Source organism: Mytilus galloprovincialis, chromosome 14 (assembly GCF_965363235.1).
Source record: "Mytilus galloprovincialis chromosome 14, xbMytGall1.hap1.1, whole genome shotgun sequence".
NCBI lineage: Eukaryota > Metazoa > Mollusca > Bivalvia > Mytilida > Mytilidae > Mytilus > Mytilus galloprovincialis.
In genome coordinates, this window is record NC_134851.1 from 15,306,936 (window position 1) to 15,334,665 (window position 27,730).

Consider the following 27,730-nt stretch of genomic DNA (forward strand, 5'->3'; position numbering starts at 1 on the left):
TTTACTTTCAAAACTTTGCTTCAAACAAAATTTTTAAAACAATCTTGGATTCTGCTAAACTTTCATTTAATTAGATGAATTTTGACAAAAAAATTGTTGTGTAAAAAATGTTTGCCCCACCCTTTAACAATTAGTACCTTGTTAATTTTGTCAAACACGGTAAAATGAACTGCATATAATTTCAATATTATGCTCTTAGGAAGTGTACTCTTTTGACCATAAACAGTTTCTGTTCATCATCCGTTAAATTTCACAGAGATTCAGCAAAGCTATTGTTATTTAATTTTATTTACAACATACTGAACCTAAATATTGACGCCGCCGACGAACTTTATGATCGCGCCGGGCTATGTCTCGCTTTGGTGTCATAAAAATGTCACAGGCTCGACAAAACTTTAAACCACAAAACGAATTTCAGCAGATAATGAATTTCTTAAAACAAAAGGAAAGTCAGTATAAAACTCACAGCATAAATTCAGACTTGACAGAAAATGAACAAATATAATATATGATACCATTTGGCTGAAAAGTAAATTTCCGCATTTACAAGCTAACTGGAAGAAAGAATTAAAAAAGCTGATGTGCTTCTAACAAGTTCTTTTTATTTTCTTAAGATTAAATTTTTTTTTTATCAAAGTTCAAGTGTACGCCCGGGCGTTTTGACGTAAACATAGCTACGCGCCTGAATGGAAAGTTGATTATTGTATGGCGTCAATAGTTCAAGAGGTGCAGACTGTCGGGTAAAGCGGCACATATTTCCAAATAGCGATGAGGTCTATTCAAAACTATTCACAGGTTTATAGGGAGTTGAGAATGGCTGATGGTCAACTTGTGTAATGTGAAATGACAAAGTCATAGCTGTTGAACGGAAAAACTCAGAAATCATTCAAATAAAACGAAAATCAATCGATAAACAAAGGCATTATGTCATGAAGAATCCACGAAAGTTTGATTGAAACACATTCTCAGATTTGTGATCTTAAACAACTAAAAATGTTTATGCGAATGGAGCGCTTATCCAGCGTTTTTATAATAACCATTGCACTTTGATGAGTTTTTACAACCACTTGGTCGATATCGATTTTGATGTAATTGTTGATTGACCCTTCATCCTTGAGATACTTACTCAGACGAAAAGTGCCTCTAATATACCAAATTATACTATCTGCATCTTTATTGGGTGTTGTTTTAAGTATTATTATTATAAACGCTATTTGTATTTTTAAAATATTAAATCAGTTGCTACACAAGATAATAAAACAAACTGTTATCAAAATACATTTTTCAGAACAGAATAGTAAAATCGCCATCAAGAATAATGATAATGATCAAGATAAACAAAACAGCATTATCAAAAACACCAAACTTAAAAGCATATATAAAAAAGTTTATAAACCGGACAAATACAAACGTTAAAATATCAAACAACGAAAGAAACAATAACAACGTAACAAACAAAAGCAGTTTCTGACCAATAGAGGAGATAGTTTATAAATTGTGTAAGTCTTCTGATTTGATTTAGCCTTGCCATATAAGGATACATGATCATTGATACTGTTTAGAGAGTGTAAATCTGGTATGAACGGCAGCGAGCAGCTAGTTAAAAAATTCATAATTTTTGTGATCAAAGATATCGATTTAACACGTATCTTTCGATAAGGATCATATGTTGATCAGTAGATGATTTATTGGTTTTAAATGTATATGGATAACTGCAGCATGATATATTTATGCACAGTCACGTCCGGTCGGAATGAAGACGTTAAGGTTGAAGCATTGTGATAGTTGAGTGCTACTCTATCTGTTCGTTAAAGAACTCGTGTATCAACACTCTGAGGGTTCATTGTTTATGCAAAATTTAAACTCATATCAACATAATCATTTCCAAGTGTGCGGCAGTCTGATCCCTGTCGACGTACTTTGCAGAACTTATTGTGTTTTAGACCTGGATATGTCATAGAATATGGCCACTAAACGTTAAGTAATCAACATGAAATCAATCGATTTCAACACATTGGTGATATTGAAGCAGAAGAAAATTCTATTTTTCAGTTTATTTTTTATCAAGTTTTCCTTTAATAATTTTTAAGACCACACATTGATAATACTAAAGCAGATGAAAATAATATTTTTCAATACTATAATTCTAGGTTTTAAGTAACCATAGTTCATGTCGTGATAGAGAAAACTGTATGTTCTAATCTCCATTATCTGTTCCATTGTACCACTGTTCATTCTTACTAAGTGTATTAACAATTTTCCCTCACGTAAGTCTTCTTGTCTTTTTGATATTTTGGTAATCAGATGATTCTTCTGGAAAAAAAAACAGTTATATACCTAATGTTGTGTTTCGTGTACTATTGAATGTCTGTTTGTTTGGTTTTTTTTTTCTTTTTTAGCCATGGCGTTGTCATTGAAACTTTTAGTCGATAATGTCCCTATGGTATATTTCGCCTTTCTTTAAGTTTGACGAGATTAATTTTGATTTTTTTGTATAATTAATGATTTTATGCAATTGTTTGTATATTAAAAAATACATCAAAATAACCAACAAATCGCTAGTGTGAACTCTGTATACTCTGTATTTGATGAACAACTTTATATGTGTGTCCATCTTCTTCAAGTATACGTTTTTCATTGTTCATTTTAATTCAGGGTACCTTTTTAAATTTTTCGCCATCAAAGTAGTATATTTTTGTTGAAATTGATTGAAAAATATAACTAGCATTTAGATATTCAAATCCAAAATGACCCATATAAATACCTTTTCTTCTCGCTGACCCTTGACCTCGCTCTGACCCTTTAACTGAACTGCCAGCTTTCTGCGACTTGGATTTCTGGAAAACACCGGCTGTGTATTCTGGGTTAGACAAAGCTTTACTGGACTTTCTTCGGCTATTTTCTACTGTATAGGTTGGGTCCATGTCCTGATTATTTGCAGCTGAATACTTTCGATTGTTATAAGCCTCGATGTCATCTTGGGAAAATGAAAATGTCGACGATGAAAAAGCAGAATCCATGGTGAAATCTGAAATATATAAAAATTTAAAAGTCAATATAATATCTGGATGTAATTGATAGCATCACTATCTTGATACAGATGATACGTTTATATCATTGGCATTTAATAATTTGATATAAAATGAAGTCTCCTTGGCCTTGACACGTCTATTAAGTTACAAAAAAACCTTATATTTGGATGGTGTGTTGTCTCATTGGCACTCACACCACATCTTCCTATATCTTTTTTTTTTTAATTTGAAACATTAAAAAATACTTTTTGTTAAACTTACAGTGGCAAAAGATCTCACAATCATACCTTCTCCTTTTCTATTCATATTGGGCCATTCCAGTTAATTTCTGACAGGTGGGGATGGATGGGGAGAATTTTGTTTATACGTATCAGAAAAAAACATCATGAAAAACTACCTATCAGATCTAAAAATTACGACCTATCAGATGTAGGGTTTCTGTTCATATTGGGTGGATGGGTTTTCATGGGAAAAAATTACCTATCAGATTTTTTTACTGCAAGAATTGTACCCATCAGAATTTTAAATACAATACCAGATAATGCATGATACGTAACTGTCTACTTTCAGAAGCTCCCCTAAGATCTAACATAGGCATTTTTGAAACCCCTCAGATGTACTTATTTTAAATTATTTACTGCTGCATGACCCTCAGAAGTTTTTCGCGTATAAGTGTACATGTCAGATGAAAAAACCCAAATTTTTACCCCTAAGATATATGAATTTTACACCCCTCAGAAAGGACCATCCAACCCCCTTTAGCAGATATTAACTTGAATGGCCCATTATGTATGAATCATTTAAAATGTTTGTGAAATACGTTTTAAGAAGTCCCCGTGTTGTAAAGAGTTGTATTCTCTTTTGAATTGATACTCCTGGTCTGATATGTCACTTGTGGCCTTAATGATATAAACAAAATTACAATTGTAACTTTTACTTTTCTATCCCAAATTCATGTTTTTAGTTTTGATGTTATATTTGTTATTCTCATCGTATCTTGTCTAATACTTAGTTCGTTTCTGTGTGTGTTACATTTTAATGTTGTGTCGTTGTTTTTCTCTTATATTTAATGCGTTTCCCTCAGTTTTAGTTTGTAACCCGGATTTGTTTTTTTTTCTATCAATTTATGAGCTTCGAACAGCGGTACACTACTGTTGCCTTTATTTACCACTGTAGTCGTCATCTGGTGCTTCCGGTTCTGCGTGTTCTGATAGCCTACCAGTAGCTTCTGGTTTCAAATAGCCTTCGGAATCTGAAAGCATCAGAGACATGTATTTTTAAAAAGAAACAAAGGAGTTATAACCAAAACGTATTTTTACATAGTGTATTGTGAATAACATAAAATCAGAAATGGATGCCAATAAAACCATAATGAAAGACAGCATGAAACAGCCTTGAATTAACATTCTTATAACAGAGGGTTATGTTAATATGTCGCACAATAAAGAGTCCAGAATTCAAAACATGTTGCTTGTGTCTGGATCTTATTGTACACAATGTGAATTTTTATTTTATTTCACATCAAACGAATGGAAAACAATTCCCATATTCCCAACTTGGGATAGGCATCTCTTTTGCTTGCTTCACATCTCAGTTGAATGATAGTCGCTTATTATTCAACTATATTGACACAAATGGGTAGGCAAAACAAACAGACATAATTGGGGAAAAATATCAAAATTTGGTTACGGCAGGTCAACCAACTACTGGTCTAGGACTAGTTTAACCAATATTAAGGTGTACCTTTCTTTATAGAAACTGCTGGCTTTGGAATATCGTAGCCCTCTTTTGTACCTTTTTTTAAAGAAACTGCTGGCTTTGGAAAATCATAGCCCTCTTTTGTACCTCTTCTTCCAGACAGACTCTCATAATGAGCTATATCAGAACCAATTGACGCGTAGGTGTGATGTGACTGACCAGCACTGTCTTTTCTATTGTTCTGGGCGTTCATTTCGCTGGATACAAATAATAAAACAAACTGTCAAACATTACTTCAAAATTTAAAATTTGACTATTGGAAGTGGATTATGATGATGGTTATGAATTGGTTTTATCATCCAGTGGCAGATATAATGTGGATTAATTTATTTTCGTGATTACCAATTTTTCGTGGATTGAGGAAAGCTTACATATTCGTGTGTATTTAAATTCGTGGTTTCGGCAGAATTTGCATACCTTTCTTTTTAAAAATTGATTTTCGTTGAACATTTAAATTCGTGGTTCCCCTGTACCCCCCCCCCCGAATCATGGAAAATTGGCACCAAACGAATAATAATGAATCACGGTAACATGTCTTTCAAGACGACTACTTATCAATTTGATATGAATAGAAACACTGCTTTGTATTTAATCAAATTACAGAACCAGATTTTGAACGTTATAGTCCACACATCAACAGTCCACATGACGACATAGCACCAAACCTTATAAATACCCATTATTATAATTCAGAGGCAAGTGTTTTTGGAACTGAAGCATGTATCAATTATTGCATTATGTATAATATACATTCTGCAATTGTGGAGTGCTGCTGGTTCACCGGTTTATTTGTCTTGTATGATTGTCTTCCAAAATTATGACAATGGTAAAAAATCCTCACATAATTGCTATGCATACCTGAATTAATTCTACATTCGTGTTTCAATATAGACAAATAGGAGCTTCCACGCATATTCAACACCGCCGTATCGGATGAAAAAAAATAATCTTTGCTTTGAAAATAAATAGTATTGGTTAAATAGCTCACCTTTCCATAACTCTTCCTAAAATTAATAGAATTCAACAATAAGTAACTATCAATATATTTATTGCATTGTGTTTGTTGTATGTTGCTGTCCATTCGTTTGATGTGTTTTGTTATTTGATTTTGCCATTTGATAGGGACTTTCTGTTTTGATTTTTTCTCGGAGTTCAGCATTTTTGTAATATCACTTTTGCTCGGTTTTATTTCTGTTCAGTATAAATATATATAATTTAGATATACTTCCTTAATGGCTTTTTGACCTATAATGGTTTACTTTAATAAATTGTTATTTAGATGGAGAGTTGTCTCATTGGCACTCACACGATATCTTCCTATATCTATTGTCAAGTTCTCGTTTTATCCTGATCTTTACTTGGTTAACAAATCTGAGAAGTTTGAATTGCTTACCATTTTTTGTCACAACCTAATGTTTATGCAATTATTTCAGTGGACACGTGGCTTATTGAATAAGAATTCATTAAATACCTATGTTCCTAATTTATAATGCGCTCGCTGCTATAAATATAATGAATTGATTGATTGATTGTTGGTGTATATCGTCACTTCATGGCTTTATCATACTCGATTGAAAACTGGAATGTATCGAGCGAACCAAAACCTTCAACAAGAAACTGACAACTTTAGTCAAACCGATACAGTACTAGGATAATAAAATGAAATCCTGGTGTATGACACTCTTATTTTATTATATTGTATCACGCCGAATGTATGTACTAGTATCTCATATATTTTGCCAAGTGGCGCATGGTCTTCTTTTCCTTCTGTGGTACCTGCAATTATTTCAACTTTTTGTTCGGCTTCAAGTTGCTCAGTAGTTAAGTTACTTATTTGATTTTATTGTGAACTTGTTTGTAATTTCGTCGTTTTGCTCATTTCTGACGTGGCGTTGTCCGCTTCTCATAGACTTATGAATCTTGGTCGAAGTCTTCGGTCTCTCTTTTAAAGTATAAACCTAATAAATGTCTAATTACCTTGTCTTCTTCCTCGTGCCAGTTTAATCACGGCTATAAGGAGTATAACTATCATTAGACCACAGCCTGCGACAACGCCTATGGCAATGTATATATAGTTGGTTTTAACTTGTATACTTCCAGAATCGCCTTTTCCTAAATTAGAGTTATATAAGTCAATTTAATTACAAATACATGTAACAGGGAAACATATTAATAAATAAATCAGTGCCAACACAAATGAGTAAATAAAAGAGTTAATAAATGTGTAAATAAATGGGCGAATAAAAGTGTTAATAAATGGGTAAATAAATATGTAAATAAATGGGTGAACGAATTGATAAACAAAGTAAATAAATCAGTCAATCAAACATGGTGTTAGCGGTCAATTTTAACCCATTTACATAATAAGGAATTTGCTTAACTGAAAAAAGAAAAATCTGTAATACGACATGAATAACGCAAAACTTCAGGAAAATATAATCCAGACATGAAGAGTAAAAGCAAATGTGAATAGTCAGGAAATGCGGTTTGTCAGATTTCCGTTTTACTGGTTGTAACCCAAATTGATTTCTAGTTTTTATAAGTATGTATATGTAAATCTAAATAATGATAAAGTCAATCTTTGTTCACGTTAATTGCAAGTGTAACTCATTAACGTTGGTAATATGTTGGGAAATTCAATGGGCACAATCATCAATATGTTAACCTTTTAGAAATATCAATATCATGGGTTCTATTTGTCTTTGTGACAATCCAATCCAACATTCATGTTGATGAATAATCCTGAACCATACGGATTTGGCAAAACTTTTAGGAATTTTGGTCCTCAATGCTCTTCAACTTCATACTTTATTTGGCCTTTTTAACTTTTTTGGATTCGAGCTTCACTGATGAGTCTTTTGTAGACGAAACGCGCGTCTGGCGTATATACAAAATTTAGTCCTGGTATCTATGATGAGTTTATATACAAACATTTTAGACGTAACACGTGAAGACGAAGCTGTTTCCAATTTCGAAGCATTTGAGTTATCCACATACTAGTAGAGCAGAATCGGCTTCTTATTTAATGGGCCAGTGTTCACGCATAGTTAAGTTTAAACATATTTATTTATAGTGGATTGAGACACAGGTTCTTGCAACTTATATCAATTCCTTTCCACTTGCGGATGCGAGTGCTGCCTTGTAGCGCCATTGTCCTGCTATTTTCCGAAATCCGTAAAGATGTCTTATACATGCAAGAGATATTGCTCTCTCTTAACGCGGGTCAGCCATTTATCGTCCCCTTCCGACGGACTATCATCGTTTGTCAAGACCATACGCATAGATGGTTATATTATGTAGATGGAACACTTCCTTTTCCTCATTTAATGGGTCTTGGTACACTCAAAGTTTGTTATATTATCTAGTTAAAGCAGAAGCTATTTCCCATTTAATGGGTCTTAATTCACCCGAAGATTCATATAGTACTATTATCTAGTTAGAGGAAAATCTGTTTCTTTTAAAAAACATCTGAGTTCATCTACCATTTTTATGAACTTTGTGTTTATTAAGCTGCAGTTTTCCACGAATAATTTCATGGAATATTGCTTTGCTTTAGTATAATTATCTATATTTAATTTCTTCAAGTAAATGCAGTACTTCTTCTAAGTTAGAATATTATTTCTACCATCTTATATATTCTTTAGAACGTAATTAAGATTAACATGTCTTACCTGTTACAATCGGATTTGAAAGTTTTAGTGTAAAATTAGATTCACATCGAATTTCTTTGTTAGGTGTCGTCAGGACACATCTGTACATTCCATAATCACGTGGTAAAAACGGTGTCATGATCAGCTTCACAATGGAGCGTACACATGGAACTTGAGAACTACAGCGCACCATGGTATCATTCAAAGATCCCGTGTATTGTTTGTCCTTAACATTGTCGATTGTATTTCTTCCATGATACCACTGTACAGCACTCACTCTTTCTATACTATACGCTGTTAACTGTACTTCACATTTTATTTCCGAACATGATTTTTTCTCAATTACACAAGTGCCAGGTTCTTCAAAATAAAGGGTATAAAAAAACATTCATGAAACGTTATCTGTTTAGGATTTTTCAACAACAACAAAAACCTATGCCAACACAAAATTACCGGTTCCATTTGTTCTGCATAGGATGATCTTTTCGACAATAAATGTCTTTTCGTTGATGCGTGAAGCCAAAGCACTTGAAAATCCAAACTTTTTATACAGATGAAGAGCTCATGAACCAGATTAGTCAATCAAATGTTGGTCAGTCCAATTTAAATGTATATGGTATGTATACGGCTATAAAACAGTAACTCAATGATAAAAAAAAGACATATATACAAATAGTCAGGTGTCACTTTAATATGCCAGGTTCATGATCTTCACAGGTCATTCATTACAAGTTAAAAACTTAACAGAAACAATATTTGCGAATAACACCAAATTAACAACGAACGGTATACAGTTACGACATTTCAGTTTACTGACTTATTATTACTTCATTATTTCGGCATTATTCTACTATTAATAATGTTGGTGTGTCACTGAGGTTGTAGCACATATGCTACACAAGAGATACAAGTTAAATCATACACATATTTTCGTTTTGAATAAAACCAGATTCAACCCATAATTTTAATACCACGAAGGAACAGTCCGTTTCTTATTTTTGTAGTTAAGTGATTATGGGGTTCCGTTGTTTCCCTCTTATAGTGGGTGAATTATTGTTACCTGGATTTGTTTTTTGCTTATTTGAAAAAGAAAAATGACTATTGAACAGCGGTATACTACTGTTGTCTTTATTTCATACACACTGAATGCATTTGATACATTAAATAATTATCAGTTTACTCACCAATCTCAGAACTGACCACAACAACAAACATTACAATGAGTATGAATCTGTTTAGATACATTATTTTATTCTTCTTATACCTAAATGAAAACGATGGACATTTTTATTGAAGTCGTTTTAAAGTATTATGGGCTTTAAAGAAGATATTACAACTTTTTCTCTTCTATAGCCATGGCGTTGGCTGTTTAATTCCGATCTATGAGTTTGACTGTCCCTCTGGTAACTTTCGCCCCTCTTTTAAACCTTTGTCGGGAGACATGTATCATCATGCAGCTGTCAAAATGTTAAAGATAGATACTGCAGATTTATTAGTTTTCGAGGGATATTATATTCAAGGATTTTTAACCGTGAACTTTCAGTTTCGAACATCACTTTAGAGACATTTATTGTCGAAATGCACATCAGATGCAGAAAATTTGGTATCGTTTATGTTGATGTGCCTTCTATTTCTGTTTTTGTTGTAAAACTACATAAGATGTGGTCCTCTATACCCTGCACATTTTCACAATACGAATGCTAAAGGTAATCTTTCAGCATAAGGGTCCGTGTAACACTTATCAATTAAAAATATTAGAAAGTTTTCAAATTGAAGATTTTTGGATTTCTGATTAAAGTTGTAAAATATCAAAACTCCTAATTTTTTAAATTGAGAAATTTTGAAATTTTCACCAAATAATTTAAAAATATTTAAGTTCTAAATATCTTTTTTGAATTTGATAGTTAAGATATTTTATTAAACTTTAAAAGCACTAAACTTAACGTGCAGTTTTAATTATTTCGCTTTTTGATTAAGATATCAAAAATATAATACAGGCGAAAAGAGGGGTACCTGTTACAATGTAAGTGCGAAACGGAATAAAATCGGAGCTAAACTAATCAAAACGTTATTTCTTTTGCAGATCAAAACAATAAAAAAAATTAAGCTGTTACAAATCAATTATGCATCCGTTATACATAACCAGACTAAAAAGTTATAATTCATTAATGAGATAGTAAGCTGCAACTAAGGATAACGTGCTTTTTCACCGCCAAGAACAAAGTAAAAAATATCGTTAATGATTTAAATGAGTGGGAAAACGTCCACTTGAACTCTCTAGAATAGATCCTAACGCAGCCATTTTGAAAAGTGGGGTTCAAACCACCGAGACACCATGAAACGTTCACATAATTTAGATAAACAATCGAAAAGGGTAGGGTCTTACCACTGAAACACCCCCTGGTTCCGCCAATGTAACCGCTCGTGAGACTTTTACCAAAAAAGACACTAGAGGAGAATACAATGCCAATGGTCTAAGATTAGAATAAAATATCATTCTTGTGTGGTCAATTCAGAATTCAAAAATTTAGAAATAACATTAAAAGAATGGCGAAAGATACCAAAAGGGACATTCGAACTCACAAGTCAAAGATACACTGACAACGTCATAGTAAAACAAAGAAAAAGACCAAAAGACAAACAACAGTACACACAACACAACATAGAACACTATAAAGATAACCTTATGAATAAAAGAGGGGCGAAAGATTCCAAAGGGACATTCAAACTCATAAGTCGAAGATACACTGACAACGCTATAGTTAAAAAAAGAAAAAGATCAAAAGACAAACAACAGTACACACAACAGTACACACAACACAACATAGATAAATTAAATCTTGTACAGGAAGTGATTGGTTTGTTCATTAGAAAGCGTGAATATGAAAGTATGATTTGTTTGTCGTAAGGGAGCTACCATTTGTTTTTAAAAAGGGGGGTTGGTGCATTTGTATGATGAAATTTAGAAAGAAAAAAAAGGCACGATAGGAGTTTCGAGTAAAAAAATAAGCAGGATGAGATATTTTGAAAAAAAGGCAGGATAACAATTTATTTAAAAAAAAAAAGGGGAGAATATGCTAATAAAAAAGGCAGAACCGAATACCGCGAAAAATAAAAGACAGGACAGAGATTACAACCAAATAAAAACATGCAGGACAAGAAAATGTCATCTTTCGACTCTCTTATAAGTAATAAATTTATTATTTTTAAAAACAACAACAACAAAAACGTATAAATGAATGCATCATTAATATTTAAATAATTACATTTTATGAACAGTTAATTTTTTTTATATTGAAATTTTCATATTAACATCAAGTCAGTCCTACCTTGTTTAAAACATCAGACTAGTTATTGATCATAGATCAATTAAGTCATTATATGTAAATAATTAGCATGTCAATAACGAGGCTCTTAATGCTCTTGGGAAAGTCATGTCAGTCACCCACGATATACTTACAATGTTGCTGACCTATTATATCCGGGAAACGTCTAAACTAGTTCTTCTTTTTTTTTCTTCCTCTTCTTTAAAAATAAGGGGAGGGTAATTCTTTCTCAACATATTTTCTACAACATGTAGAATAAAAGCTATTTTAGAGCCTCAGTTTGAAGAAAAGAATAAACAAACCAACCTTACATGTATACAATTTCCTTTGTCTGGTTTATCTACTTATAACCGGATATTTTTTTTAAATATGTAAATAAATAAGGAAATGTTTACTTAATATCAATGTTTTATACTGTTACATTGTTCTTGAACGGGTTCATCAACTGATGGTGTAAAGTTCGATAATAGGAAATGAACTTGCATTAAATTTTGTCGACCTTTTGACGATTACACGAACATGTCTACTATTTCACGTGCAAAAATTACTCGATTCTGTATTTGGATGTGCTATAATAAATCAAATTCACTTGCACAGAGGGCGTTTAATAATGTCATTAACCTTATAACCAGAAGAAAATTGATAGGACTAAATTATTATTACTTTTTTTTTTCATTTAGCACAAATTATTTTAAGCAACACGTTTGTAAACTATTACATATCAAAAATGTCCATGTATTATAGACTTAGATGACTTTTATTCTTTTTTGCAATTAATTGCATCCCATTATAACTTTAGAATGATTTGTGTATTTAAAAAGAGGAAATATCCTTAATTTCGATCACTGACATACGATCAGCAAATCATTTTCCATCAACTAAACACATATGTCATATCCTTAAAACACAACCATCCCAAAAACATGTTCAACATAATGCGTTTTTTAAGGGTTTTTCTAGAGTAACAAAATCTTAAAACTGAACAGCTGATGACTGCTTTTCAAAAAGTTGAATTTCAGATATTAACCACTACTTTGTGAAAGCTATTCGCCATTTTCTCCAGAGTATTTACTATCGTCACCTTGTTAGGCTTCTTACTCTAACTGTAGTAAAAGGTGTTTTTCGCCAAATTGTATTGTAAGATATCTGAACACAATAGGTATAAATTTTCTATTAAGTCAGTTTATTTCAATGGGTTTTTTTTTCAATTTACTAAGAATTAATTTCATTTGAATAAACAAATTTCTTTGATCTACATTAGAATTACTAATATTTTTATAAAAGCAAACATTTTTTTTTTTTTTTTGCGTATTTATCTTATTAAGTTTTTTTGGCGTATAAAGAGGAGGCAACTCATCTTGAAGTAAAGTTAATAAGAGAATCTTTACAATTTTTTCTAACTTTTACTAAATTTGTTTTCCTATCTTCTAACAGTTATATTTAATAAACACAAATGTAATCACCAAGTCTTTCTTCTATTCACATATGTTATCGCTATTTTATGAAATTTTCCTTTGATATCACTGACTGATAAATATACAATATTTGTATGAGCTTTAGATACAGGACTAAGAGCTCCGGCGAGCTCGAGGCTCCGCCGAGCTTTTCTCCTGATTCGTAGCCAGTACAAATACATTTTATATTTTCAGACAATATACATATATTGTGTTTTTCCTGAAATTACTCAAAAATTGAGTTATTAAAATCAAAATCAGTGTCTTAAATTTCTCAAAAAAATCGACAGTTGAAACACTAACAGCGAAAAGGATCCCAAAATGAACTGGTTAGGAAAGAGAAAATATTCATATTATCGATTGCTCAACGTGGAAGTGAGAGGTAACAGGAGACTTTAATTGTACAAATACAAATACAGCAAAAGTTTATAATACCTATTATTTGTACAATAGTTGGCTAATTGCAGGATAATTTCCATTCTCAGCACAGTAGAGTAATATGCAAAATTATCGCAAGAAACTAAGGGCACACGTTCGGTTGTCAATGAAATGAACAACGTCGCCATAGGTAAAATAGCGATAAACAGATCATCATTGTTAAACACGATTGGATTTCTCACTTTCTCAGTGCCGGATCAAGCGAGAAAAACAGTGTCGTTGAGATGAGATGACAAACAATAATCTAGAAATACACTTTTTAAAAGTGTAGCATGATTGTGACGTTCAGAAATAATAATAAATCATGTTTTATAAAACCTTATAATCTGTAATGTTTCAAGTCTCAAATGAATGTTTAACTCTCTTTATACCAAGGCGACATATAAAATGTAAACTTGACAATTCAATTGAGAAAATAGCCTAATTCATCATTACATTTACATCTATTTTTAGCTTAATAATACTCGTTTATTGATAAACAATGGGGAAATGTCTACCTTTCGAGATATGTTACGAGTTGTGGTTTCAAGGAGAAGGTGTCACATTAATATGGATTATTTATCATATTTTAGCATCGGCATAATTTGCTTTCTAACAGACGTTTTTATCCATGAATGCACTACTATCGTGCAGCTTGAAGTTTTTACACTTCAGTGATCAGTATTTTATTTTCATCTCTCAGGCCGATAAATGACACAGCATTTGCAAAACATATACGGTGTGTTGCGGGTAAAGAATACGAAAATTATTTCCGTTCGAAACTACGAGAATTTCTTTTATACTGATTTGCATTATTTCTGTTTTTGGTTGATTTTCTACAGCAACGTACATTAGGTAAAAAAGGAGTGTTTCCTATAACCCTGCCCTCTCTATTTTTAGCCCCAAAATAGCCTACCCTTCATTTTTTATAGTAATTTTATAATAAGCACTGTTAAGTCAGAATGTCCCTGCCAAAGACTTAATTTGAAAAAAAGGTAAAATAAATCCCTACCTACTTTCTTTTCAAAGATGTAACAGGAAACACACGTTTTTATTTATTTTTTTTTGGCCTAAGAGGAAACTCGTAAATTTCAGGGCCCAATTATAAATTTTAAAAAAAGTGCGAGATAGTTTAACTTAGGCCTACATCAGTGAGATAGCAATTATCAATTAACGCATTAAATACAAAATGACATATAGAGGAACGATAGACAAATCATCTTTATAAAGCCTCATATAATAAGTAGTCACGAGTCAAGACAGCTATTTGCCTAGTGCATGTAGTTTTAAGATTTGGTTAGCTTGCTTGCTTTGTTTGTGTAAAGTTAAATCATCCAATAACATTGTACAATGAAGCTCTTCTTATCATCTATTGATTTCAGATGTAATTCTTAATACCATGATTGAAAAAACAAAGCAAGCAAACAAAGCAAGCAAACCAACCAAGTTTCTGAATTACATGTGTTAGGAAAATAGCTGTAGAATAAACTTAACTACGTAGTCTACTAAAATTATCTATAAACATTAAATCCAAGATTTTTTTCTCAAATGTACATTTATATAAATAAAAAAAAAAGAACTGTTATTACCTGGTTCATATCTTGAGACAGTACAGTATGTAATGCTGTGTGATAAAATATTATTGACAACACTAGTATAACACCCCAGTTTTCTTGTAATACTTCATAGTTTCCATGTCTTACACCCCCGTTCAATTGTTTTACTTTATAGTTTCTTTTTTTCTGAAACAAGTGTAAATTGAATAGATCTATTGTTACAAATAACAATGGATTGTGACAACAGTGTGTGACGAGCTTGGTTTCTGGAAACACTGTTTCTATATCCCGAAAACTCAGTTCAGTGTTATTCATAACAATAGAAATTGTTTATTCTTTAAATAGCAAAAACATAAGAAAATTACTAATATTGTTCACTAAAAATTGTTTCAAGATATTAAAAAAAAAAGGAAATTCCATTAGCGAAAATAATATTTAGCATCTTTTTTTTTTAATAACCAAAATTCCTTTGGATACTCCTTGCTGCAAGGTAAAACTTTTGATCCCAGTCATCTGTCTCTATTTGAAAAATTCATAAGGGTTTCGCGGAACCCAGTGTATCGCCTACTTTTGTTGTTAATCGCAAGCTCAACAAAAATGAGGAAAAAAGTCAATAAAAATATTCCTCTTGATACTATATTTTGATTGACAGAAGCTTCTGTCCAAGTTTGGTAAAAATCTAGGATAGTTTATGAATTTAATAAATGTTTTAAAAAACTTTAATTGCAGACTGTATGTTATGTTAATTGGAAGAAAAACTAAGTCCATTTATGAGTAAAATACAGATACACAGGTACAAAATTTTAACAATATTTACTTCCAAAGATACTAGTTTTTTATAATAAAAAAGCTTTTGTCCAAGTTTGGTACAAATCAAAAATAGTATAAGAAAGTTATTCAGATTTTAAAAACATTAACCACAGAGTGAATGTGTTGTTTCCTGTCAGAAAATCGAAGTCCATTAAAAAGTACAATTCGAAAAAAATGGAATTTTGTTTTTACCAAATTTACTTCTGGATACTATCTTAAGATCATACACAAGCTTCTGTCCAAGTTTGGTAGAAATTCAGTATAGTTTAAGAAAGTTATTAGAATTTCAAAAACTTTAACCACAGAGTGAATATTTGTGGACGCCGACAGAATGTAGAATCGCTGTGTCTCGCTTTTTCGACTAAAGTCGAAGGCTCGACAAAAAATACTTTTAGGCATCAAAACATTACCTACAAAAGCTTATCAATGATACATTTTATCACAAGGTCCTTAGTGGGGCTCTCATTTGAATTTTTATTGGGGCTATGATGAAAATGTTGTCCTGCATTTTTTTATATTGTTATCTCTGTCCTGCCCTTTTACTTTTCATTCTATTCTATCCTGACTTTTTTTACATAAATAGTCATCCTGCCTTTTTTGGTCAAGTTACTTAAAATTCCAATCCAATCTTTCTTTTAAGTTTAGTCCTAGTCCCCCCCCCCCCTCCCCCCCTAAAAAGCAAATGATCGCTCTCTAAATATGAAAAGGATAAACAGAGAAAACAATGTTAATTCATCACAATACTATAGGATCATCTTTGACATTTTAGAAAATATTTGTCTACTAAGTATAGAAAGGTTTTGATTTTTAATTTAGTGTGAAACATTCAATTTACTGTGTAAGTTAGGCGGAAATTTTTTAGCTTTTAAAAGACAAAAAAAAATATAAGAAAGAATTAAATTAAATTATGACAAGAAAAGTAGGGGTAAGCGGGCAAATTGTTGTTGGCACTACATGGATATAACTAGAGGATTCCGAATATTTGACAAAAAGTTGAAAACCAGAGTAGCCAATATACTTACCAGACCTTATAACACAGGATCGAATTCTCAGGTCCTGCAGCAACATTAAAACAATAATTTGTGTTCAATCTGTGCATCTGAAAAAGAATGTAAAAATCAGTCTGTTACTGCCAGAACATGCATGTAATATTTGCCACTGAACTTTAAGCAACCAATAATCAATCAAAACAAAAAGATATTTTTAACTAACCTGAGGCACTACAGTATACAACTTCCAATTCCTGCAGAAATATTCAATTAAAGTATTGATCATTAAGGGTACAGGCTGACATACATCAGATGCATTATGGATGAGACTTGCATACATCTGATATGTTGAAAATAAAGGCTGATATTACATCTGATAGATGAAGGATACATGCTGGCATACATCATACTCATGAAGGATACAGGCTGGAATACACCTAGTACATGAAGGATACAGGCTGGCATACATCATACACATGAAGGATACAGGCTGGCATACACCTAGTACATGAAGGATACAGGCTGGCATGCATCATACACATGAAGGATACAGGCTGGCATACATCATACACATGAAGGATACAGGCTGGCATACACCTAGTACATGAAGGATACAGGCTGGCATATATCATACACATGAAGGATACAGGCTGGCATACACCATACACATGACGGATACAGGCTGGCATACACCTAGTACATGAAGGATACATGCTGGCACATATCTTATTCATTAAGGATATAAGCAAGCATACATGTCATACGTCAAGGATACATGCTGACATACATCTAATACGTGAAGGACGCGTGCTGGCATACATCAACAACATGAAGGATACATGCTAGCATACATCTAAAACACAAAGGATGCAAATTGGCATACATCTTATCGTGAAGGATACAGCTTGGTATACATCTGATACGTGAAGGATACATGCTAGCATACATATAATACGTGAAGGAAATATGCTGGTATACATCTAATACACGAAGGATTTATGCTGGCATACAACTAAAACACAGACACAAGCTGACATACATCTAAAACATGAATGATATATGTTGGCATACATCTAATAAATGTTGCTACAGACTGGCATACATCTTATACAAGACAGATATATACTGGCATACATCAAATACATGAAGGATACAGGATAGAATACATCTAATACGTGACTGATAAATGCTAGCATACATCAAATACATGAAGGATATATGCTGGCATACATCTAATAATTGTCGACACGGACTGGCATACATCTTATACAAGAAACATATATGCTGGCATACATCAAATACACGAAAGATACAGGCTGGCATACATCTAATACGGGACTGATTAATGCTAGCATACATCAAATACATGAAGGATATATGCTGGCATACATCTGATATATGAAAGACACATGCTGGCATACATCTAATACATGAAGGATACATGCTGGCATACATATAATACATGAAGGATACATGATGGCATACATCTCTAATACATGAAGTCACAGGCTGATATCACATCTGATAGACGAAAGATACATGGTGATCATTAAGGGTACAGGCTGACATACATCTGATGCATTATGAATGAGACTTAATTACAACTGATATGTTGAAAAAATAGGCTGATATTACATCTGATAGACGAAGGATACATGCTGGCATACATCATACACATGAAGGATACATGCTGGCATACATCTATTACATGAAGGATACATAGTATCATATATCTTATTCAGTAAAGATATAAGCAAGCATACATGTCATACGTGAAGGATACATGCTGACCTACATCTAATACGTGAAGGACGCGTGCTGGTATACATCTACAATATGAATGATACATGCTAGCATACATCTAAAACACAAAGGATACAAGTTGGCATACATATAATCGTGAAGGATACAGGCTGGCATACATCTTATACATGAAGGATATATACTGGCATACATATCATACGTGAAGGATATATGCTGGCATACATCTAATACACGAAGGATTTATGCTGGCATACATCTAAAACACTAAGGATACAAGCTGACATACATCTAATTGTGAAGGATACAGGCTGGCATACATCTGATACATGAAGGATACACTCTGACATACATCTACAACATGAAGGATATATGCTGGCATACATAAAATACATGAAAGATTTATGCTGGCATACATCTAATACGTAAAGGATACATGATGGCATACATCTCTAATACATGAAGTCAAAGGCTGATATTACATCTGATAGACGAAGGATACATGATGGCATACATCATACACATGAAGGATGACAGGCTGGTATACACCTAGTACATGAAGCATACATAGTAGCATATATATTATTCATTAAAGATATAAGCAAGCATACTGTCATACGTGAAGGATATATGCTGACCTACATCTAAAACGTGAAGGACGCGTGCTGGCTTACATCTACAACATGAATAATACATGCTAGCATACATCTAAAACACAAAGGATACAAGTTGGCATACATCTTATCGTGAAGGATACAGGCTGGCATACATCTGATACGTGAAGGATACATGCTGGCATACATCTTATACATAAAGGATATATGCTAGCATACATATAATACGTGAAGGATATATGCTGGCATACATCTAATACACGAAAGATTTATGCTGGCATACATCTAAAACACTAAGGATACAAGCTTGCATACATCTAATTGTGAAGGATACAGGCTGGCATACATCTGATACCTGAATGATATATGCTGGCATACATCTAATAATTGTCGCCACGGACTGGCATAAATCTTATACAAGAAAGATATATGCTGGCATACATCAAATACATGAAAGATACAGGCTGGCATACATGTAATACGTGACTGATAAATGCTAGCATACATCAAATACATGAAGGATATATATAGGATACATGCTGGCATACATCTAATACATGAAGGATACATGCTGGCATACATATAATACATGAAGGATACATGCTGGCATACATATAATACATGAAGGATACATAATGGCATACATCTAATACATGAAAATACATGCTGTCATATATCTAATACGTGACTGATAAATGCTAGCATACATCAAATACGTGAAGGATATATGCTGGCATACATCTGATTTATGAAGGATACATGCTGGCATACATATAATACATGAAGGATACATGATGGCATACATCTCTAATACATGAAAATACAGGCTGTCATACATCTCAATCAAGGATGATGAGGTCGGCATCCATCTGAAACATTATGGATACAAAATGATATACATTTATTATGTATAATAAACTAAACTTGCATTTGTTTTATACACTAAAGATATATGCTGTGATACATCTGGTACTTAAAATTGAATGGACTTAGTTCTTGCTATAAAAATGTACTTAGTGCTATGCTATAAGAGTTGACATAGTTTTATGATATTATAATGTACCTAGTGCTATGATATTATAATGTACCTACTGCTATGCTATTAAAATGTACTTAGAACAATACTGTAATAATATATTTAGTGCTATGCTATACAAGCGGAACTAACCATATATATGTTATATTAATGTGTCTTGTTCTATGCTCTAAGAATTTAATTAGTTATATGCTATAAAACGCATCTAGTACTATCCTATAGCTTATAGTATAACAATGCACTTAGTTGAATAGTATGTGAATGGACCTAGCACTATGTTAAAATAGTGTACCTAGTGCTGTTATAAAAATTGGCCTAGTTCTTACTATTATAATGAACTAAGTGCAATACTATAAAAATGTACTTAGTTGGATGGTATAATAAAGAACTTAGGGCAATGCTATTAGAATGCACTTAGTTGAATGCTATTATAAAGTACTAAGTGTTAAACTATAAGAAATGACCTATCACTATGTTGTACATGTAATAACCATTACGTACTATACTATAAGAATGGAAATAGACTGACAAGTGTTTGATACATTAAAGATACAGGCTGAATAAATTTCTGATACGTTTAGTATCTTATTCTCATTTAAATGATTGGGTTACAATACAATTTGTCATATATGTAATTGAGTACGGATACATTGTCATCTTTATGTGAAAGAGTAAGGGTACAGCTTCTCATTCTGGTAGAGAACCCAAGCTTGTCTCATATGTATCTGATTGTGAACCCAAGCTTGTCTCATAAGCATGTGATTAAGTAAGGGTACAGCTTCGCTAACACAGATGACTGATCGGTCTCTTCTACATTTTTTTGAGAAAGGGAAGTGTTTCTATAACATGTGAATAAGTACTTAGTTTATTGCTATAAGAATTTTCTAAATGCTACTCTATAAGAATAGACCTAATTTAATGCTTAAATAATGTAGTCATTTCTCTCCAATGATAATGTACTTAGTCCTATGCTATAAGAATAGACCTACGGATATGTTATAATAATGTTTCTGGTGCTATGCTATAAGAATAGGCATCATTCCCTGTTTTAAGTATGGACCTAGTTCTTGCTATAATAATGTTCTTAGTTCTATGCCATTAGAATGGATCTTGTTCTAGATATAATGCTGTACTTAGTGATATGCTATAAGAATGTACTTAGTGGAATGCTATAATAATGTACTTAGTGCTATGCTATAAGAATGGAAATATGAATATGTTATAACAGTTTTTCCCATGTCATGCTCTGACGATGGAAATAGTTTTATGATTTTGAATTGCAACCAGTGCTTTGCTATTATATTGTACTTAGTGGAATAGTATATAAATAGACCCAACACTATGCTATAAAAGTGTACATAGTGATATGCTAAAAGAATGAACCTATAATCTAGATATAATGATGAACTTATGGCAATGCTTTGAGTACTTACTAAGTTGAATGCTATTATGAAGTACTAAGTGTTATGCTATAAAAGAGGGACGAAAGATACCAAAGGGACAGTCAAACTCATAAATCTAAAACAAAGAAATGACTTAGCACCATGTTGTAATAATCATTAAGTGCTATACTATTAGAATTAAAATAGGCCGACATGTGTTTGATACATTAAAGATACAGGCTGAATATATATCTGATACGTTAAGTATCTAATTTAAATGATTGGGTTACAATACAATTTCTCATACATGTAATTGTACGGATACATTGTCATCTTTTTGTGAAAGAGTAAGGGTACAGCTTCTCATTCTGGTAGAGAACCCAAGCTTGTCTCATATGCATCTGATTGAGAACCCAAGCTTTTCCCATATACATGTGATTGAGTAAGGGTACAGCTTCGCTAACACAGATAACTGATCGGTCTCTTTTACATCTATTTGAGAAAGGAAGAGCTTTCCAAACAATGAATGATTCTTTAGAGAAATACTATAAGAATGTTCTAAATGTTATTCTATAAGAATAGACCTAGTTTAATGCTTTAATAATGTAGTCATTATTTCGCTATGATAATGTACTTAGTCCTATGCTATAAGAATGGACCTACTGATATGTTATAATAATGTTTCTGGTGCTACATGTATGTTATAAAGATAGTCATCATTATCTGCCTAAAAAATGGATCTAAATCTTGCTATAGTAATGTACTTAGTGCTATGCCATCAGTATGGATCTTGTTCTAGTTATAATACTGTACCGTGTGCTATACTATAAGAATGGGCCTATATCTTGCTGTAATGAATAATACAGTGCTTTATCGGACCACAGATAATTTATCACGTTGTGATTGGTCAAACGCCGTCACGTGGTGACCCCCTGTGAGACTGTAGGGGTTAGTAAGTTTCATAGGGGGTTCATGACGCGTTAATGGTGACGTCATCTATTACTGTTGTTGTGTTTCATTGTTTATTTTTCAACAAAACGCAGCAGAAAAAGTCCAGCGTCCGATAAATTCGTTATACGGTTAACTACATGCATATGACGCCTACGAATCCATAGAGGGTGAATAAAATTCATAGGGGATTCGGCCTCCGGTCTCACCCCCTATGGATTTTACTAACCTCTATAGATCCGTATGGGGTCAGTAGCGAACCATATAATTTATAATGTCATAAGAATGAATCTTATTCTAGTTATAATACTGTACTTAGTGATATGGTATAAGAATGTACTTATTGGAATGCTATAATAATGTACTTAGTGCTATGCTATAAGAATGTACTTAGTGAAATGCTGTAAGAATAGAACTAGGAATATGTTATAACAGTTTTTCTAATGCCATGCTATGAGTATGGAAATAGTTTTATAGATTAAAATGCACCCAGTGCTTTGCTATTATACTGTACTTAGTGGAATGGTATGACGTCGCGTATGGTGTTGGTGATAATACGGGTTTTGCTTTCTAGTTCGCCTTTATTGCATTTGTTAGAAGTTTCGGAATTGTTAACTATATAAATGTATATATCAAAATGTGCGTAATTTAAAATCAATACTTTTATTCATTTTGTTACTCGACTGATCCCTGATTTTGAGCGTGTAGACAAGTAACACAGCAACATATGATCAGCGCTGCTTTGAAGTTATTCTTGTAATTTTTAAAACTTATTAAAAAAAAGTTATACTCCTAGTAAGAGTAGTCTTTGGTGTTAATGGTGTATGTTTTATTTATGACGTCATCGTTAAAATAGAAGCAAGACAGCACAATTTAAAAAATATCATGTCCATTAAAATATAACACTAAAATTTTAAAATCAAATTTTAAAAGTCCGTTCTAGCCTGGAATTTATATTCCAGAGAACGTATGTGATGGGCTCTGGGTATACCCCCTGTACAATACTGGTCATAAAGTTGCAGTAGGAACTGATTTTTCTCTTTATCCTGTCTAGATTGTGGTGCACATTCGTCTATACATTGTATTTTTATTTATGTTGTTGTTTGCAATTTGATGTTAGTATCAAGAAAAACGTAAATAGCTGAGTGACAACTAAAGAATTACTTTTATTTCCATGATGAACCAAAGTGAACATATATATATAAAGCCAGCATAAATTAATGCTCATGGTTTTAGTATTATTCAACTAGGAAAGTTTTCGCTAAAATGGGCTATCGAAAATACAGCTGAACGGATTAATCCTGCGCTAAAATGGGCTCTAATGTCTGCGCTAAAATGTCCCCTAGTAGTTTAACATTGTTCGCTAAAATTATCTGCGCGGCAGCGCCCATCTGTTTTCTTGTTCATAGTTGAGATTAAATTTTCTTTTGTTTATGTAATTGGCAAATTTGATTAAATTAATTTTATTGTGGTTAATTTTGAATTTGCTTTGAACGGTTGATTCTTTTAACATTAAATACAGGTGATGAAACAAACGATTCAACTGATAAATTTTGTATTCGGAAATTTTCAAAAGCGGATAAAAGAATAAGCCCTTGACACCATTTGCGAGTATGATGGTCTTGTTAAATAAACAATGATAGTCCGTCGGAAGGGGGCGATAAATGACTGACCCGTGTTAAGAGAGAGCAATATCTCTTGCACGTAAAAGATTAAGATTTCGAAAAGAACAGGCTAAGGCTACAAGGAAGCACTCGCACCCTCAAAGTGGAAACGGATTAATATAAGTTGTAATAACTTGTTTCCCAATCCACTATAAATAAATATGTTTAAACTAAAAGTTTTCGCTAAAATGGGCTATCGAAAATGCAGCTGAACGGATTAATCCTGCGCTAAAATGGGCTCTAATGTCTGCGCTAAAATTCCCCTAGTAGTTTAACATTGTTCGCTAAAATTATCTGCGCGGCAGCGCCCATCTGTTTTCTTGTTCATAGTTGAGATTAAATTTTCTTTTGTTTATGTAATTGGCAAATTTGATTAAATTAATTTTATTGTGGTTAATTTTGAATTTGCTTTGAACGGTTGATTCTTTTAACATTAAATACAGGTGATGAAACAAACGATTCAACTGATAAATTTTGTATTCGGAAATTTTCAAAAGCGGATAAAAGAATAAGCCCTTGACACCATTTGCGAGTATGATGGTCTTGTTAAATAAACAATGATAGTCCGTCGGAATGGGGCGATAAATGACTGACCCGTGTTAAGAGAGAGCAATATCTCTTGCACGTAAAAGATTAAGATTTCGAAAAGAACAGGCTAAGGCTACAAGGAAGCACTCGCACCCTCAAATTGGAAACGGATTAATATAAGTTGTAATAACTTGTTTCCCAATCCACTATAAATAAATATGTTTAAACTAAAAGAAAAAGCAACAGGAAAGACAGTGGTTTAAACTTTTTTTTAAATATCCTCTTTCAATTAAAAGAAAAGAAAGAGAAGATATCTTTGCTCCAAGGGGAAACTAATGTAAATGAATATTATTTTTCTGTTTTAATTTAACTGTAAAAAAATATATGTGTCGCTTATGCATTTCGATTCTATACGTAGCAAGTCAAGCAAACCGCTCATATAAATTATGCTGTATGATTGAGCTGCACGAAATGAAAAAAGTACGACGTTATTTATACAATGCATGAAAAATAACGTCAAACTAATGTTACCAAAACTAACACCAACAACGTACGCGACGTCTATATGAATAGACCAAACACTTTGCTTTAAAAGTGTACCTAGTGCTATGCTATAAGAATGGGCCTATATTTTGCTATAATGATGAGATTAGGGCAATGCTATAAGAACTTACTTAGTTGAATGCTATTATAAAGTACTTAGTGTTATGCTATAATAATAGACCTAGTTCCATGCTTTAATCATGTAGTAATTTCTCTGCTATGATAATGTACTTAGTCCTATGCTATAAGAATGGCCCTAGGGATATTTTATAATAATTTTTCTGGTGCAATGCTTTAAGAATAAACATAATTATATGCTTTAAGGATGGACCTTGTTCTAGCTATAGTAATGTACTTAGTTTTATGCTGTTAGAATGTACCAAGTGGTATGCTATAATAATGTACTTAGAGCTGTGCTTTAAGAATGTACTTAGTGGAATGCTATAATAACGTAATTAGTTATATGCGATAAGAATGGACATAGGTCTATGTTATAATAATGTTTCTAGAGTCATGTAATAAGAATAGACATCATTCTCCGGTATAAGAATGTATTTAGTGGAGTGCTATAATAATGTACTTAGTGCTATACTATAAACATGTGCTTAGCAGGAATCTATAATAATGTACTTGTTGTCTCATATGCAGCTGATTAAAAAACCCAAGCTTGTCTCATATGCATGTGAAAGAGTAAGGTTACAGCTTCTCATTCTGGTAGAGAACCCAAGCTTGTCTCATATGCATCTGATGGAGAACCCAAGCTTATCACATATGAATGTGATTGAGTAAGGGTATAGCTAACACAGATGACTGATCCAATCTCTCCTACATCTTTTGAAAAAGGGTAGTGCTTCTAAAACATCGGAATAAGTCTTTAGTGGAATACTATAAGAATTTTCTAAATGCTATGCTATAAGAATTTTCTAAATGCTATGCTATAAGAATTTTCTAAATGCTATGCTATAAGAATTTACATGTTGAATGTCTGGAAGTACCTATCAGTCACGTTTGCCTATTCTCCAGGACCCAACACATCGTGTTTCTGCAGTACAGAATAGGACAAACTCTATAATATTCCGTGGCTCATATGAAGGGTGGGTGCTTCATCAGGGGTCCTGACCCAATCCTTCATATTGTACTAAGCTTTGACTACCGATCTAGTCAGTATTTCTTTTAAGTTCCGATGTCTACTACATGCCATCATTGTTGGTTTTGGAAATAGCTCCCTACATATCGCATTGCGAACTAGTTTTTTATAATGTTTTCGTAAAGCTTTATATTTCCTAACGAGAAGTGATATTTAGCTACAAATACTAGTGGTATCTGCTTGTCAGATTCTTGTTTAATGCGGAGTAACTCTGGTCGTTCGATATTGAGAGCCGATTCACAGTTACGAAGTATTTCATGGTCCTTATATCCCTTTGCTTAAGATGGCCTTTGAATTTACAAAGTGTATCTTTTAAATATAGCGTGTTGCTCTTTATATCAAGGATACCGGTGTTCCTGAACCTCAACCCTTTATGTACGACTGTGTCGAGAAAATTAATTTCTTCGTTTGAAATTTCATAAGTAAATTTTAATCATTAAGGGTGATGATCATTTGCTATTTTAAAAACTCCTCAACCTCTTCTCGTGATGAATGAGCAATTATAAACGCATCATCTCTATACCTTCCGTAAAAAAGATCTTATTTTTATACTTATATTTTTCAATAATTTCATTGATAACTTCATGAACTTCGAATGCTCTAATATCACAAATTTCTGGGCTGCATTTACTTCCCATACTAGCGCCTATTTTCTGTACAAAGGATCGGTTATTAAATTCAAAATAACTAGAACATACCCGCGAAATCGCGGGTATATACAGCTTGTGAACTGTTGTAGGATGATTTTTTGGAAAATATATTATGTATGGAGAATTTCATAAAAGGTATGAAAAGCCGTCTCCCTTTTTCCAAAGTTCGATGTATGTTTCCTTTCTGTTAAATTCAATTATTTTCGTGTTTCTGGTCTCAGACCACAATTATTCTTCTCCTTTTCTACAATGCTTCTTTTGGTAAAAGTCAAATAAAAGTGGCAGTCAAAATTTTCCCGACTATCATCCCGAGTGGCCTCTATCATGACACGACCTACCCATTGTATTTATTATTTAACTTGTTCTCGTCCTGAAAAGGCATGAAATATTTGCCACTGGACGTTAAGCAACCAACAATCAATCAATCAAATCAAATTAAAACATCGCACCGTTTCAAACATCAAA

The 27,730-nt window shown here is 32.7% G+C and overlaps 1 protein-coding gene across 3 annotated transcripts; it reads right to left on the minus strand.

The window, feature by feature from the left end:
- Positions 1-2,039: 2,039 nt before the first annotated feature.
- On the minus strand, positions 2,040-11,810 carry LOC143058315 (uncharacterized). Of its 3 annotated transcripts, XM_076231795.1 has the most exons (9): positions 11,770-11,810; positions 9,625-9,704; positions 8,462-8,800; positions 6,768-6,902; positions 5,779-5,794; positions 4,776-4,987; positions 4,201-4,284; positions 2,765-3,028; positions 2,040-2,313 (listed from the first exon to the last, which is right to left on the minus strand). In XM_076231795.1, the coding sequence occupies exons 2-9, from the start codon at positions 9,683-9,685 to the stop codon at positions 2,264-2,266; spliced, it is 1,161 nt and encodes a 386-aa protein (XP_076087910.1). In that variant the 5' UTR covers positions 9,686-9,704; positions 11,770-11,810; the 3' UTR covers positions 2,040-2,263. The 3 variants fall into 3 exon arrangements, with proteins under 3 accessions (XP_076087910.1, XP_076087909.1, XP_076087911.1); XM_076231794.1 differs by lacking the exon at positions 11,770-11,810 and having other exon boundaries at positions 9,625-9,710; XM_076231796.1 differs by lacking the exon at positions 11,770-11,810 and having other exon boundaries at positions 2,130-2,313; positions 4,827-4,987; positions 9,625-9,710.
- Between the last annotated feature and the right edge of the window lie 15,920 nt (positions 11,811-27,730).